The 18,617-nt window shown below is 30.8% G+C and overlaps 1 protein-coding gene across 1 annotated transcript; it reads right to left on the minus strand.

Moving 5' to 3' along the window:
* Nucleotides 1–16,194: 16,194 nt before the first annotated feature.
* Nucleotides 16,195–18,487, minus strand: LOC111688066 (myotubularin-related protein 2). Its single transcript, XM_023450557.2, has 2 exons — nt 16,846–18,487; nt 16,195–16,789 (listed from the first exon to the last, which is right to left on the minus strand). Exons 1-2 carry the CDS (start codon nt 18,389–18,391, stop codon nt 16,467–16,469), a joined length of 1,869 nt encoding a protein of 622 aa, XP_023306325.1. The 5' UTR covers nt 18,392–18,487; the 3' UTR covers nt 16,195–16,466.
* Nucleotides 18,488–18,617: the final 130 nt, after the last annotated feature.

The raw sequence follows: 18,617 nt of genomic DNA on the forward strand, positions 1-18,617 counted from the left end.
AAAATAATTTAGTTCTTTCTTTCTTCCGCATTTTATAAATATTTTTTTAGCATTTCAGGTGTTTGCCAAGTACTTAGTTGTCACAATTAAATGGATGAAATTTATTTTATTGAAGACGCTATGACTGCCGTTTGTATTTGGTTCCGTGTATTTTCGTTTTATGGTATTTTTTTGCTAGTGGTTAAAGTTATTCATCAACATTGTCTGTGTACATTGACTTTGGCACCGGATGATGTGAATTTGGACTCTTGGTTGTATTCACATTATTCGTCGCGGTTTCATCAAGTATGATTCTTTTCATATATGTATATATTTTTATACCCAACATTAAAAAGTATGAGGGGTAGGGTAGAAGAGGGACCATATACCACTTTTTTTTGAGTCAGCCTCAAATTAAAACTACAATACATATTCTTAATTTTTTTTCTTGGTTCGGATACTTAGATATGTTGGCTTTATTTTTATTTCTTTCAATCTTTTCTAAGTCATCCTCATGTACATATTTTTTAACTTTTCCGCACTGACCAAAAAAAAATTAAAACAAATTATTACTGATTTTTTCTATATTTTAAACAAATATTGTTCTACATCAAAAGCATTACATATATTTGGCGCATGTGCCCCATGGGCAGTTCTGGGGTTTTGTTATCAATTTTTTTCGGGCTTCAAATTATTTTATCGAAAATATTATTACGTCTTATTGTTCACTATTTTAATACTGACCAATATATTTTTTCTATCACAAAAAGTTAAAGTAAAGTTAATGTTTCAAATTTTCAGGGATGATAGATAATCGATAAACGAAAACAAAATTTGATAATGCGATAAAATCGATTACTCAGTTTTAACGTTATTCGCATAGACAGATGTGCCCCTATGGCACATGATCCCCCTTCTACCCTATATTGATTTTGTCATTCCTCATTAAAAAAAAAAAGCTAGAAAGTTAAAATTATTAAATAATTTTTATTTTAGGTAAGGTTTATTTGGTATTAAAAATAGACAATATTGGTTCACGTTTTCGAATAGCCCCCATACAAGTGGCCTCTCGAAAAGCAGCTTTAAAAGTCATAACATGATTAAAAATACGAATATAGAGATAAAATTCGACATAAGTAAGTATGATCCATAACCACTTTTTTCCCCTACAGAAAATGACAGCAACGCTCATTAATGGCTTAAAAATACGAATGTAGCGATGAAATTCGACACAAATAAAATTAATACGAGTCAAATTCTGTCTACCAAATTTTATGAGGATCGACCCATAATTGACCCAACCCCCCTATTAGTAAAAACATTGGCCCAATAACAGTCGTGCATTAAAGTGATGACAATCATACGTTTAAAACTATTTATTGACTTGATTCATTTCATTTTGTCATTAGTATTTTAAAATATTATTTGGCATAAACTATTTATTTTAAGTTCATTATTAAAGCGGAACATAAATATAAAATTATTAAATAGATTCTAACAAGCAATTTATTTTAACTGCAAATCACCTCTTTTGTTTAAATTGAACGTGAGACTAAAAGAACTTATGCTATTTTGTTAACAGATCACGTGCTTTGAAGAAACGTTTAACTCTCATAAACTATTTGTTTCCCTTCAAACTTCCTTAAAAAATAACAACAACAAAAGTTTATAATAAATTCTAAAAATTTCATCAATTTGCTGTAATTGCTTCTTGTGCAGACGACACAAAAACAACACATTTCAATGGTTTTATAAAGAAATTGAATTGTTTTCCAACAAGCCGCCCAAATCATGTACATTTTATAACTATTTTCCTTTTATTGTGGTTTAATGGTCTTATTTGTACCCTAAACTAAGCAAATATGACTTTTCAAACTTCTCAGAACTTTCATTACCATGTAAGGGGTTAAGATGCAAAAATTCACTTACACAATAGCATTTTAAGTCATGATGTCATTGAAGGAAATTACTTACCACAAACGTATACAGGTAATTGGAACAAGTAGTCGTTGTAAATCGCATTAAAATAATGTATGTAAAAAGTGTAGATTACTTCTATTAATCCAGATGATATGTAGTAGTCCTTAAAAATTAAGTCGTTAGGTAAGTAATTACAATTAAAAGTCATTACGTTTTTGCTGGGTTCATGTAACTAAGGTCTATTAAATAGTCTTTTCAAATCTGATTTTAGGGTGCACAACTTATTAGTCTAAATGAATGGTTTATTCTTGTAAATACCAAATACTATTTAGAGTTTATGTACTAAATGAGAAACAAAACTATTAGTTACGAAAAATAAATTGTCCACGTACAACTTGTGATAAACGTGATTTGCAGAATTTTAAAAGTTTCAAAATGTGTGTTAATGAACTAAGAACTTTCGAAACGCGATTGTATTAAGCATCTTTAAACGAAATGTGGTTAGGTATTTTAGAGCGGGTTTTTAAGTTGGCTGTCAAATGCCAAATAATAATTAGATTAGTTAATCTAAAAAGAAATTGATTCTGATGTAAATCACCTTGATGTTTTTGAGTACAAGATTAAACTTTGCAGTGTTGCCATAAAAAAAAATCAGAAAATGTCAAAGTAATTCATGTTTTATAAAAAAGTAGAAGGCAATTGTAAATGTAATATGAAAATTAATGAAATCCTAAATTTAAAACAAAATGATATATTATTCCCTATAATTTATACTAATCGATAAATCAATCATTTCAATACATCAGCTGTTTACACTTTTGCATTTCTTTCTGAAGTTTAAACCACCTCTATTGGGAGCTTAAACTAGCAAACAAAATTAACTAATTGAGTACTTTCGAGGACTTTTTTCTATTTTAATCCCTAATCCTTCACCTAAAGATTGGGCCTCAGTTAGTTAGTTAGTTTGTCAGTTAGTTAGTTAATTAGTTAGTAAGTTAGTAAGTTAGTAAGTTAGTTAGTTAGTTAGTTAGTTAGCTAGTTAGTTATTTAGTTAATTAGTTAGTTAGTTAGTTAGTTAGTTAGTTAGTTAGTTAGTTAGTTAGTTAGTTAGTTAGTTAGTTAGTTAGTTAGTTAGTGAGTGAGTGAGTGAGTTAGTGAGTTAGTTAGTGAGTTAGTTAGTTAGTTAGTTAGTTAGCTAATTAGCTAGTTAGCTAGTTATTTAGTTAATTAGTTAGTTCGTTAGTTAGTTAGTTAGTTAGTTAGTTAGTTAGTTAGTTAGTTAATTAGTTAGTTTGTTAGTAATTTAGTTAGTTAGTTAGTTAGTTAGTTAGTTAGTTAGTTAGTTAGTTAGTTAGTTAGTTAGTTAGTTAGTTAGTTAATTAATTAATTAGTTAGTTAGTTAGTTAGTTAGTTAGTTTATTAGTTAATTAGTTAGTTAGTTAGTTAGTTAGTTAGTTAGTTAGTTAGTTAGTTAGTTAGTTAGTTAGTTAGTTAGTTAGTTAGTTAGTTAGTTAGTTAGTTAGTTAGTTAGTTAGTTAGTTAGTTAGTTAGTTAGTTAGATAGATAGATAGATAGATAGATAGTTAATTAGTTAGTTAGTTAGTTAGATCTACTTTTTTTAATACATGGAACCATTATCATCATCTTAACGTACAATCTTGGCCGCCTTAATGTAATTTTATACATTTCTATAATAAACTTCAAGGACTTTTCAAATTTAACTTTATTAAATAAAAATATGCATATAACTTTGTTGTTTTTAATTCTATTGTAAGTCTCTTATACCCTTAAATAGCTTTAGGACATTTAAGATGAAAATAAACAAAATGAGAAAGCAACCAAAACGTTACTAGAACTGGTATAAAGTGGTAAAAAGATTATCACTTGGCATTATCTTTTAACATTGTTTGTGGTAAAAAGTTGTTAATTCTTCGTCATTTTTTTTTTTTTTTTGTATTTTTTAATAATAAACTCTTGGGACTCCATAGTTCAAAAATCCTATACAAATCCCTGGAAAGTATGTTTTTTAGCATTTTTTAAGATATTCCATGAAGTTTCTTATGGAATTATTAAAGTATACAAAAGATAAAAATCTTTAGTGTCAATTTAAACATTTAATATAAAGTTTTTGCAAACGTTTATTTACCTCTTGGCTACATATAATATGCAAATTTTGGTTAAGTTTGTTTAGTGAATTCTTTAAAAATGAATGAAAAATGATTATTATGGTTTCTTATAACAATCGTTTTTTAATGATATTTGTCTTTTATCATCTATTTCTCTTATTTCTTTAATTGCTCATTAATGGTGCATTTTATGACAGTTCCTAGGGTGTCCATATATTGAAAACAACATACAAAGTGATTCAACACTTAACTATAACATCTTCAGATTAATCAAAAAAATTTACCTTCAGAAATTGACTAAAATATTCATAATTTATTAGCAGACACTAATATTACGATGACATTCGTTATGTATATATAACTTCCTTCACCCAAAGTTATATGAATCGACCCACAGTTGACACTAGAACTTATAAACAGCTTTTTTAAAAAACAAACAGTTTTTTATCAATAAATTGCCTTAACATATCGGTGAATTTGATCATAAATACTTTATGACAAAAAATAAATTACATAGTATATAAACTCACAACTTTAGAGTTTTTTATGGTCTACAATAAGCGACTTACACTTTAGTTAAATATTCAGTATTCATTTATTTTGTCATTAAACAAAAACGTATAAATGGGCAAATCGTTCGAAGCCTACTAGACGTATGAGTTTTTAAAATATAAACAGACAATTTCAACGATTACTTATACGCTGTGATAAAGGAAATTAAATTAAAGTACTCTATAGTATTAATGGATGATATTCTTATAAAAAACATCATAAAACTGTCTACTTATTATTTGACATTAGCCACATGCTGGTAAACTAAATATATTTTTTTCATTCATAAAAATACGAATAATTTGCTTGTGCGCATTAAACTATTATCTCAAACTGAAATGAGTGAAATAATAAAATATTTGAGTTAAAAATATTTATAAAGTGAGAATAAAATAAATATATATTTACTTGCAGTTGATTTCTGTGTATCAATGGAAACAAATCGTAAAGGTCTGTATTAAATTAAAAAAGTCTACGAAAAACACGTGTTGAATAATAAAATATTCAAACAGAAAAGAAACAAATTGTCTGTAGCTTAATCTATAGTCTAGTCTATAGTCTAGTCTATAGTCTAGTCTATAGTCTAGTCTATAGTCTAGTCTATAGTCTAGTCTATAGTCCAGTCTATAGTCTAGTCTATAGTCTAGTCCATAGTCTAGTCTATAGACTAGTCTATAGTCAAGTCTATAGTCTAGTCTATAGTCTAGTCTATAGTCTAGTCTATAGTCTAGTCTATAGTCTAGTCTATAGTCTAGTCTATAGTCTAGTCTATAGTCTAGTCTATAGTCTAGTCTATAGTCTAGTCTATAGTCTAGTCTATAGTCTAGTCTATAGTCTAGTCTATAGTCTAGTCTATAGTCTAGTCTATAGTCTAGTCTATAGTCTAGTCTATAGTCTAGTCTATAGTCTAGTCTATAGTCTAGTCTATAGTCTAGTCTATAGTCTAGTCTATAGTCTAGTCTATAGTCTAGTCTATAGTCTAGTCTATAGTCTAGTCTATAGTCTAGTCTATAGTCTAGTCTATAGTCTAGTCTATAGTCTAGTCTATAGTCTAGTCTATAGTCTAGTCTATAGTCTAGTCTATAGTCTAGTCTATAGTCTAGTCTATAGTCTAGTCTATAGTCTAGTCTATAGTCTATAGTCTAGTCTATAGTCTATAGTCTAGTCTATAGTCTAGTCTTTAGTCTAGTCTATAGTCTAGTCTATAGTCTAGTCTATAGTCTAGTCTATAGTCTAGTCTATAGTCTAGTCTATAGTCTAGTCTATAGTCTAGTCTATAGTCTAGTCTATAGTCTAGTCTATAGTCTAGTCTATAGTCTAGTCTATAGTCTAGTCTATAGTCTAGTCTATAGTCTAGTCTATAGTCTAGTCTATAGTCTAGTCTATAGTCTAGTCTATAGTCTAGTCTATAGTCTAGTCTATAGTCTAGTCTATAGTCTAGTCTATAGTCTAGTCTATAGTCTAGTCTATAGTCTAGTCTATAGTCTAGTCTATAGTCTAGTCTATAGTCTAGTCTATAGTCTAGTCTATAGTCTAGTCTATAGTCTAGTCTATAGTCTAGTCTATAGTCTAGTCTATAGTCTAGTCTATAGTCTAGTCTATAGTCTAGTCTATAGTCTAGTCTATAGTCTAGTCTATAGTCTAGTCTATAGTCTAGTCTATAGTCTAGTCTATAGTCTAGTCTATAGTCTAGTCTATAGTCTAGTCTATAGTCTAGTCTATAGTCTAGTCTATAGTCTAGTCTATAGTCTAGTCTATAGTCTAGTCTATAGTCTAGTCTATAGTCTAGTCTATAGTCTAGTCTATAGTTTAGTCTATAGTCTAGTCTATAGTCCAGTCTATAGTTTAGTCTATAGTTTAGTCTATAGTCCAGTCTATAGTCTAGTCTATAGTCTAGTCTATAGTCTAGTCTATAGTCTAGTCTATAGTCTAGTCTATAGTCTAGTCTATAGTCTAGTCTATAGTCTAGTCTATAGTCTAGTCTATAGTCTAGTCTATAGTCTAGTCTATAGTCTAGTCTATAGTCTAGTCTATAGTCTAGTCTATAGTCTAGTCTATAGTCTAGTCTATAGTCTAGTCTATAGTCTAGTCTATAGTCTAGTCTATAGTCTAGTCTATAGTCTAGTCTATAGTCTGGTCTATAGTCTAGTCTATAGTCTGGTCTATAGTCTAGTCTATAATCAGAGGTCATAAAATTACTTCAATAGATAGTAAAGATATTATCAATTGTTCCACTTTGATTTTAATATTTGTTCAATATTTCTATACAAATGATAGTTATTCATACAAAACCAAAAACTTGTATTGATCAATTGTAATTGTTTATTCATTCTTGATTAACTTCATTGTTTGTCTTAACACAGATACAAAAACATATAATTCATAAGTTTGGGGGCTTTGTATCTGTGTTCGATGTACAAACTGTATTTCTGTTATTAAATGTAAATAATTTAAAATATTGCATTAAAGTGATTTATAGTCCAATGCTGTAGGAATTACAGTAGGTGAAATTTTTATAACCTTCGACCCCTGACAAATTAAAATAGCTAGGAATAGCACAAAATAAATTTTATTCTGAAAGGAGTGAGCAAATTTTTGTTTAAAGCTTGTTACATTACTAATAGTGCACAGTAGGGCTAGAAAGGAAGTTTAGTTTAACCTTGTTTGAAACAGTTTAAGAAGAGGAATCTTTACACCATATGCAACATTATGGAAGCAAAATTTTTCATAATTGTATTCATATTTATGATTGGTGCAAATTAAGTAACTTTTGCGAAAATGTGACAATTAGCAACCATAACGTTTAGAAATTCGCATTAGTGGCGCATATAAGTTGTCTCGTTTCATAGATAATTTATAAAATTTAAAAATAATAAAAAGAAAATGGTACACGTTCTACAAGTTCATCTAATGATTCTGACATGCTACTGTAATTCCTGACTTTTACTCCTAAACGAATAATGAAATCCTAGACAGTTTTAAGACATACACTACTACTAACCTGGTCACACATAAGCAAAGAATCATTTTAAAGAAAATTTTATATATTTGTCCTGCGGCCACTTGGACGACCGGATGCATAAAATAAGAAAACTACATGAGAAGCAACAAAAACGGGAATTACAATGAAGAGAAGGCATGTGCCATGTGTGCGAAACAAACAGCAAATGCAGCATTATCAGTGACACGTGTAAGTATCCGTGAGGAGAATTCCAAAAAGGTATACATTAGGGTGGTCCTATTTGAACAGGAAAAAATTAAGAAAACGGAAATGTAAACTTGAATCATTTTAAGATACTATTTTCCAAAAGTGTTCTCCTGGGGTCAATATTTTTTGAACTGAGTCAAAGGTTAAAAACATATTTTTTTATGAGTTTTCCAAATTTGCAATTTATATGCAATTTTCATTTCGTGTTAAAGGTCTTTGAGAGGAGCTTTCAATGGCATATTATCAGTAACACAGGCCCAAAATTTGTATACTTTTCTAAAGTTTTGAAAACTATTAGATCCGAATATGAAGTTGAAGATATCTCAAAGATGAAAGAAGATATGTCAGTTGTTAAGATGTTATTTTAATGCTGACAGAATGAACTTTCTGCTGCTATACAACATGTTATGAATAAAGTTGTATTCGAGCAGTTATAACATCTTAAAAATGGACATATTTACATGTAGTAAGGACATATGTACATAATATTTCAAATCGCAGATGTGATGGAGATCAAAGTATAACTTTCTTAAAGATTGAGCCCATTTTTTTGAAATTGTCATTCACCTCGAAAATAAGGTTCATGGCAAAACTATATATTCGCCTTGGGAAAATTGCTATCGTGAACTTGCTGTAAACAATTCATTTGCAATTTTTGCTTTTGTTTTCAACAGCTGTTTATTGTTTACAAAATTAAATAAAAAGATTTGACAAGAGAAGTAACTTTCTCATATTAAAAAAGTTAGTGAGCCAAAAAAGGTTATGTTACACTCGGAGACCATAAGGTCCATTGTAATAATTATAGATAATTCCTTTATATATAATAAAGGAAATCCATATTCACCTATAAAACCCTGTCAAAGAAGTTTCTAATTCCCTTGACAAAACCTAGTAGAATGCGAGGGTTAAGTCCTGCAATTTCCCCCAGTTCGGCATGGAACCTATTCCGTAGCCATTTCAGTCTGAGGTTCTGTAACCTAATACATTGGCTCGATCGTCTCTACTTCCTCCTCATCTTCGCATAACCTGCAATAGTCCGGTTAGAATCCCCACCAGAACACTTAGACTGTGTCTGTCCAGTACTACAAGTATTTTGGTAGCACCCATATCAAGTTTTGGCCACAGCGCCTTTGATATCCAATTTACCAGGAATAATTAATGATATCGCGAATTCTTTCGAATATCAACTAGCTAGATTAGGTTCGAACCTAAGTGCCCTGACACCCAACACAATCTAATGACAAACAGTCTTATAATGTCCTTAAGAGCATTTCTACAATCTCCAACTAGGTGCAAGTGTACCGTGTGACAATCCAATGCTTTAAGAGCAGCTTGACCAACAACATAAACTGCCATCAGTTCCGTCGCTTTCCAGATCGCAAGGATCTCTGCTTGGAAGACACTACATTCGTCAGGGAGTCTGTATGACCGTTTTATGTTGATATCAGCGATATATCCATATTGGACCCACCAAACAGACTATCGGATACAAGCCAATCATCCCTAGTTGGAAATTCTCTCAAAGATGCTTCCCCGAAGTATAGAGTCGTGATATCATAATCCGAAATTCCGCGAAGGGAATTATCCCGATCAAGCAGACCTACTTCATACAAAATGTTTGTATGATTGTCACGCGAAGGTTTCACTATCGAAGACTCGTAGAGCCACGCCCGCTACAAAATGTTCTATAGGTGACAGGTTCAGAATGAAAATACTCTTTCCTGAGTATTTTCCTTCCATGACAGCTTACTATCAAGGAAGTTCCCTAAATACTTAGCTCCTCTAGATAAACCTAGTTGGACGCCATCTAGCGTTAGCAATCTGAAATTGTCTACCTTATACCTTCTGGTAAATAGTACCAGTTCCGTTTTACAAGGATTAATACCCAGACGTATATATATTCTGGATCCTTATAGATAGCGGAGTCGATTAAGCCATGTCAGTCTGTCTGTCCGTCTATCTGTCTGTCTATCTGTCTGTCTTTTAAAATAAGTTTTTAGAGGTCCCCAGATATCGGCGAGATCCGAATCTTTAATAATTCAGTTAGACATGCTTTCGAGAAGATCGCTATTTAAAATCAGCAAAATCGGTCTATAAATAACGGAGATATTAGCAAAAATCCGAGACAACCTCTAAAAAATTTCATCAAAAAAGCCACATTTTTTCATGCTTTGTTAAAAAAGCAACAACAACATTGTGAATTGAATAAAGATGTACATGTGCGTGTGGAGATGTATTTGGTTTTATTCAGCTGTGTATTTTTTTCTGTTTGGATGCTGTTCTGTTCTCACGAAGGTAAGTGGGTATAACAAGAACAAGGAGATAAAGCAGTACTATGTTGGTAATACAGCTCATTTTTGTTTGAGGGTGGTAATACAGTTTGACGGTGGTATTACAGTACAACGGTTAATATTTCTTTCTGCTACAGTTTATATTTGTTTGTGTGTATGTTATGTGTGAAATGTGTGCAGATATACAAAATAAATAAAGACTGTTTTTTAAAACATACTTGGTGAAGGGTATATAACATTCGGCACAAACGAATATAGAAATATTACTTGTTTTTAACTCAATATTACATATATGTGTACTTATGTAAGTAGTCAACACTGTATTAAAATAACGAGTTAAAATGCAAATGAATTAAGGAAACTGCCCTTTTAAGCTTTTTAACTAATTACTTTAAAATGTATGTTTTTCTTGAGTGCAAGCGATCGAAGTAACTACTTACTTAACTCAATACTTTTGAAAGTACAAGACTTTAATGGTATCACCGTAAAAGTCTATTGTGTAAGTTAAATAAGCATTTTAAAATCTTACTTTAAAATGACTAATGTTTTTGCTGGGCACTTCTGAATTAAATTGATAATACATTAAACAACGAACGAACATATCATCCTTCGATCCATATCCCCTTTTAGAAAATTACATAACTATCTTAGAAACTAATGTATTTAAGTCCATATAAAATTCATGAGAAATGCTTCATAGTTAATCCTAAAAGTAGGTCTCTTTTCTACGAATATTTACCAAAAATTTTAGCTAAAGCTTAATTTATTTAAACTAAAATTTAAATGTCCTATTTTAACGAGATTTCCATACATTAACGCCTCATTGATTTTAATATTAAATCCGCTTTCAATAATTTTGTTTTATTTTATTTTCATCCCCATAAGTTGTAGAATTCAGTCGTTCTACTTTTACATTTTCCATTGCATTAACTTTTCTACTATTCGATTGTACATAACTTCAATATTTGTGGTTCTGTGGCTTCAATTTCGTTGGTCAATCATTCAGTGATTTTATTGAAATAAAATTTACATTTATAAATATCATTTAAGTTTATTCCTTTTTCCTTTTATTCTATTTGAAGAATATTTTTATTTTCTTAACATTTCAGGTGTTTACCAAGTACTTGGTTTGCTACAATTCAATGAAATTTATCTGGGTGAACGATATGTTGATATACTGAGGATGGATGATGGTGGTCTCATTGCAGTGGTTAAACTTATTTTACAGCATTTTTTGTGTCCTTCGTCTTCGATGCCGGATGATATGATTTTGGGCTCTTGTTTGCATTCATTTGAATTGAATTCACTTCATTAGTTTATTTTATATATTTTTTTTTTATTTTTTCTTAATTTAAATAGCAGCTATGAATGTTATACACCCAAATATTACTAAAAGCCTGCTTACATTATACCATATGTAATATCCCAACGAGCATTTGGAAGATTGTAAACTGAGTCTTTTTTAACTGCTTTTGATGACCCAAAAAGATTAAAAAGAGAAAACCCTCGAAAACTACTTAAATATGATTCGAAAATTACTTTTAAACGGTCAGTAATTCGACTTATTAATGAGTCAAAAGAGATGAGTCAGAACTGATTAGGGTTTTATAGTTGAAACGAAAAGTCAACTTTTTGCATTTAATTAAAAGTCGACTTTTTGCATTTTATGCAAAATCGATTTTTCGACTTTTTTTCATTTAGTTAAACGTCGACTTTAAGACTTTTAGTATTTTATAAATAGTTAGTTAGTTTAGAGTTTTTGGCTTTTTTCCACTTTTTTAAAATTTTCGACTATTCTTCACTTTTTTCTACTATTTTCGAGTTTTCGACTTTTCCGATTTTTTTCGACTTTTATTTACAAAGACGACTTTTCGACTTTTTCTTAGACGATAGACTTTTCGACTTTTAGTATTTTATAAATAATCGACATTTTCCGATTTTTCGACTTTTTATTACAAAGTCGGCTTCTCGACTTTTTTCATAGACGATAGTCGAGTAATCGACTTTTTTTTGAACAAAATAGTCGACTTCGACTTTTTGATTATTTTCCACTTTTTTCGACAATTTTTTTTTTACTTTTTTCGAGGTTTTCCTTCTATTTTAGAGCTTTTGACTTGTTTTCCATTTTTTTTAATATTTTCGATTATTTTTGATTTTTTTCTACTGTTTTCGAGGTTTCGACTTTTTCCGACCTTTTTACGACTTTTCGACTTTTTTCATAGACAATAGACTTTTTGATTTTTGGTATTTTATAAATAGTCGACATTTCGACTTTTTCCGACTTTTCGGCTTTTTATTACAAAGTTGGCTTTTTTCATAGACGATAGACTTTTTGACTTTTAGTATTTTATAAATAGTCGACTTTTCGACTTTTTCCGACTTTTTATTACAAAGTCGGCTCGACTTTTTTCATAGACGGTAGTCGAGTAATCGACTTTTTTTGAACAAAATAGTCGACTTTGACTTTTTTCGACAAAAAGTCGATTGTTCGATTATTCGAAAGTCGATTTATAGAATCCTAGAACTGATCAGAAGAGGAACATATAAAAAGAGGGGCACATAAAATACTCTTTTAGAAGAGTCGCAGATAGGGTTTTTTTCTCCCGATGAAATTATCTTTTAGGAACAGAAAATTAGAGTATATGCAATTAATTTTAATCGCTCAGAAGAGTCATAAATTACTCGAATATGATAAAAAAAAACCTGCTAAGAAGAAGGACACACTCTTTTAGAATAGTTAAGGATAGGCTATCATTTTCTCCTGACGAATGTCAGCATATAATTTAATCGCTCAGAAGAATCATCAATTCCTCAAATATGATTAAAAAAATGCTATATGTGATGATCTCTTAAAATCTATTAAAATATTCAAAAATTATTTTCTTAGAAGTGTCACGGATAAGGTACTATTTTCTGCTGACGAATGTATCTTTTAGGATCAGAAAATCAAAGCATATATGATAATTTTAAACGCTCAGAAGTATCCTAAATTACTCTAATATGATTTGAAATATAACGGATGATCATGATAACAGATGTATGTATAATATCAACGCAATATCAATGAATACGAATGAAAATTTTGTCAGTCGTATGGCTTACTTCATATTTTGACAGTACGTTAGCACAATTATTACCTTCTTCTATTCCTTGGGTTCCAGGACGTCCGTGTGTACGATGTGTCTCATTATCACTGCTCCGCTCGGACTACCATAACATACATCTGTGTGTGTATCTGATTCATCGGTAAACAGCTGAATGGCACTTTAAAGTGTTGACGTAAGAGTACCTTTTACCATAATGGCTACCGTTCTAATGATGCGTTCAAATTTACTCTGGGATTATCATTTTTTAACGCTATCCACAAGACGGTTTTAGGGCGGGTTTCTTACTACTCAGTTAAACTAGGCTTAACTTGCTGTTAGATTAAACTCGAAACAAATTTAGACAGACTTTAACCGATAATTGTGTTTTTCAGTTATGGATTTCAGTTCAGTTAACTTTGTTAGTATTGCCAACTTTTCACGCAAAAACATAAACAATGAACAGCTGTTTTTTGCAAATAACACTTTTGTGAAATGGAAACTTTTGAAAAAAATTTAAATAAACATTTAAAACAATAATTAATGAAACAAAACAAATCAGAAAATTGCAATTTACTTAAAATATTATTTCTGTTCTTCCGAAATCATTGTTTTATTGTTTTTGTTAATTGTGTTTTCTCACTTATAACTTGAGTTTAATTTGCCAATTACACTCAATTAAACTAAGATAATAAGTAACTTTACTGATAACTGAAGAACACGAAACATATATTAAACCAGGTTTAACCAATGAATGAAGATTATCTTTATCAGAAAAACTCGCCCTTACTGCTTCTAAAACTAAGATTAAATAAAGATTAGATTAAATGAAGCACTTCGGGTTACTAGTTGTGTTGAAAATACTATATATTTTTCCACACTTCTTTTTCTCTCTCTCTCTCTCTCTCTCTTTCGTCTTTGAGGAATTTCTTGGTAATCATATACACACGTATTTACATACATATATCTGTATTTGTGTGTGCATTTTGTTCGTTACACTTATGACAACAAGTCGTATAAGGAATACAAAATGTGTTGACAATTATTAAGTATACGTTTAAAATTTAAATCATTAAGGCCGGGTTTCTTACTCCTCAGTTAAACTAGGCTTAACTTGCTGTTAGATTAAACTCGGAACAAATTTAGGCGGACTTTAACCGATGATTGTGTTTTTCAGTTTTAGATTTAAGTTCAGTTAACTTTGTTAGTATTGCCAACTTTTCACTCAAAAACATAAACAATGAACAGCTGTTTTTTGCAAACAATACTTTTGTAAAATGGAAAATTTTGGAAAAATGTTAAATAAACATTTAAAACAAAAAAAATCAGAAAATTGCAATTTACTTAAAATATTAAATTTTTGTTCTTCTGAAATCATTGTTTTATTGTTTTTGTTAATTATGTTTTTTCACTTATAACTTGAGTTTAATTGGCCAATTACACTCAGTTAAACTAAGATAATAAGTAACTTTACTGATAACTGAAAAACACGAAACATCTATTAAACCCGGTTTAACCAAAGAATGAAGATTATCTCTATCGATAAAACCCGCCCTAAGGGTTTTCATTTAAACGTTCAAAACCCTCGTAATCTGTGCAACCTGTACATGAGCGACTATTTAGACCTGTAAACTTGCGCAAACACATTGTGCATTGAATATTCACATTTTAAATATATTTTGTAAAATTTTTTGTTAAAATAATTTATTTATTATTTTTCGATTTTGTTTGACATTACATTTAAGTCTTTATAAATATTGCAATTGAACAGAATTTCAACAGGGATTTCATGAAACATGTCGAATAAACTTGCCCACTTGCACAAATGGGAAACTTAAGTGTTTAAATGAAAACCTTTATTGTAACTTACCAACCCCATATAAACAATATTATTTAAGTTCATTATAAACATACTACATACAAATAAAAGAATTTTATAGATTCTAATAAGAACAGCAATTTATTTAAACTTTAAATCACTTCTTTTATTTAGATTGAACCTAAAAGTAAGAGAATTTATGCTATTTTGTTAACACATCACGTGCTTCAATGAAAAACTTGAAAACGAAAAGAAATCTGCAAAAAAAAATATATAAATGAGAAACGTTTAAATTTTATTTCCAAAGTTTATAATAAATTCTAAACGTTTCATCAATTGCTGCAAATGTTTCTTGTGTTTTTCCAACAAGTTATAACAACAAAAACTGCGGGAGGGAGTAGACTCTGAAACAGCACATTGTACTCGTTGTTATAGTAAATGTAATGCAATTGAATTGTTTTCCCACAAACCGCCCTAATCATGTACATTTCATTATTGTTTTGATTATTTTTTGAGTTACAAAATTAAAATGGAATGTCTTTGTTTTTATTGAGAGTTCACAAAGCAAAACTGTTGTTTGTGACAAATAAATTGTCCACGTACAACTGGTGCAAAACGTGATTTATACAAGTTTTAAGACAATTTTTGGCCAAAATGGTGTTAATGAACAGAGAAATAGTTTTCCCCGTCAAAATCATTAAATTGAAGAATGAATGAATTTTAGGTAAAATTTTGAAGAAGTACTGTAGGGAAATTGTGTAATGATTTCTAAAGTTTTAAGTTAAAACGAACATCTATCTATCTATCTATCTATCTATCTATCTATCTATCTATCTATCTATCTATCTATCTATCTAGATATCTATCTATCTACTTATCTATCTATCTATCTATCTATCTATCTATCTATCTATTTATCTATCTATCTATCTATCTATCTATCTATCTATCTATCTATCTATCTATATATCTATCTATCTATCTATCTATCTATCTATCTATCTATCTATCTATCTATCTATCTATCTATCTATCTACCAATATATCTATCTAGCAATCTATCTATCTACCAATATATCTATCTACCAATATATCTATCTACCAATCTATCTATCTATCTTTCTAGGATTTATGATTTCTGCGACTGTTAATGATTGAAAATAATAATAAATAATTTTTTTTGTTTTCCTCTAGAATTAATTTCATATAGAAAGGATTTAGATATCTCTTATGTGCTGTGTTTATTCGAAATAACAATATACATAGTTATTATTAAAGTAGTAAATATTTATTATAATATATAAATATAAATCCATTATATTTGAGATTTTTTAACGACATAAACAAATTAAAATAAGATATGAAGAAAATCAAAACAAAATACTTAAAATAATTAAAAATATATTTCGCATGCCTTTGAAAAAGGAAGAAAAATACATATATGTATATAATTACTGTTTGAAAGAATGACCTAAAAAAGAAATTCTCTTAATGCATGGGTGAGGCCAGACGTGTGGAAGCCTGAATTGTCTGACGCATATTGGCCTTCATACGCTTCTCGCTAACTTGTTTAACCAACTGTTCCTGCAGAGCCAATAGCTCACGTGTACGATTATAAATTTTATTTTGAGGTCTCATGCTGGGATTCCAACGACAATAGAGACCTTTCCAAATTTTAACAATGCGCATACTAGCAATAGGACGCAATATAGTCTGGGCACCCTGTGTGAAAGAGGGATATAGAGGATTCAAATATTGATCCAAGGAGGAATTGATGTAGGTCCACAAAGAAATGGTCTTGTGTTTGAGATCTGAAAATATAATTATTTGTTAAATTCATTTTAAATGAATAAGTAATAACGTTCACCTTCTTGTATCCGATCGGCCTCTGTGTTGCAAAGGAATGTGCCAAAACGACACGAGTATAAATGATCGATAATGGTTATTAGGAAATGTTCATTGAATTCGAAGGCATTTGGATATTGTTGCGACACCTGCCAAACACAGTCTATGAATTGTAGAAATACGGGCGAACGATCAGCATCCGAATGTCGATTATCACCATGTCCAATACGCTGCTGGAACTTATGACCAAATGAAAGCCATTCTTTTTCAATTAATACCTCGAAACCTCTAAGAGTACGATAATAAGGATCAAGTAGCAACATAGCCAAGGCTGTCAATTGGGCAGTACGATCCCAGCCATCGGAACAATGAACTACCACGGAAGTACTCATAGTTTCCACTTTATCTACTATGCGCACAGCTCCCGCCAAAATACATTTAATATGCTTTAACCACAAACTATTGTCAATGGATGACAACCATTTAGAGTCATCGATAGTGGGATAACAAACCTCCTTCACCTTGCGCAAACTCTCACGCATTACATGAATATTGTGTATGTCTAGAAAATGTATTTCTACATTTTTATAGGCCTCCTCGGACTCATAGCCACCACCTTTGGCTTTATTAGCAATAGCATTGGCACTGGGTCGTGCATCCATAATGGCCAATTTGTCCGACTGGGCATTAGCTTCCATTATATAGTTCAAATATTGCTCATCATCAGCACTACGTTTGCCTCCCACACCCACCAATGGCTGGGAACATCTAGTGATAGTAGCCTGTGATCTGGGATGCATCCACGACAATACCGGCAAACGGCATCTGGAACGAAATTGTGCCACTCTACGCAGGAAATCATCTGAAGCTTGTTTTGGCACTGCCCATACAGCTGGGTAACTGTCACATACCGCATATGTTTCATTAATCTTTGTGGCCCTCCACATATCGTTGGGCACACCCAAACGTCTTAATTCAGCCAAAGGTTCATAAACCGCCCAACCATTTTCTCCAGGCTGAGAGCTACCCACTGCCGCAGCATGAGCAAAGGCAAATAAACGTCCACTGTAGGATAAGGGAAAAGCATACGACTGCAGCTTTTCAAATACTGTTCTCCGGGAATGATTTTGTTGCTTGTGCGCAAAACGTAAATTTCTCATATCTTTGCAAAATATTTCAATACCATACGAATTTTCTCCCCTAGAAGTGGCGCCACCAATCTTTTCCACCCGAGCTATTACACCCAATGGCACATCCACCACTACTGGTGGCTCGTGGTCACGCAAAGGCAGAGAACGGAAATATAAACGATAATTTGTTATAGTTAATGCACCATAAGCTGGTCCCCTATAAGGACACACGTAGGTAACATCATTTTTCTGATCCTGATCTTCTTCTCCCTCTAAATAGGTAAAGGGTGTGTCTTTCGTTGTGCCCATTTCCGCACCATGTTTCGAGCCAATCGAACTAGACTTAGAATCCGTGTCCAGTGAGTTTGTGCTGGCATTTTTCGATATCACTTTATCTACCATATTATTGGTGACATCTATACTTTCTTTATTATCCATTTCTTTTGTTAAATATTATTTTTTTACTAAAAATTTTCACTTTATTTTTTATTTCTGCTTTATTGTTCACTGATAAACAATTGACTCCAGAGATGTTCTACGTGTAATGAATTTTAATTAAAATTTAGTAACATTTCTAAGCTACGCTGGGTTTGTTTACATATTATAAAAGTAGTAAAAGAAAAAATGTTGCCACTTGAGAGTGAAAAGAAAAATCCGTTAAAAT

The sequence above is a fragment of the Lucilia cuprina genome, chromosome 2 (assembly GCF_022045245.1).
Source record: "Lucilia cuprina isolate Lc7/37 chromosome 2, ASM2204524v1, whole genome shotgun sequence".
NCBI classification, from domain to species: Eukaryota; Metazoa; Arthropoda; class Insecta; order Diptera; family Calliphoridae; genus Lucilia; species Lucilia cuprina.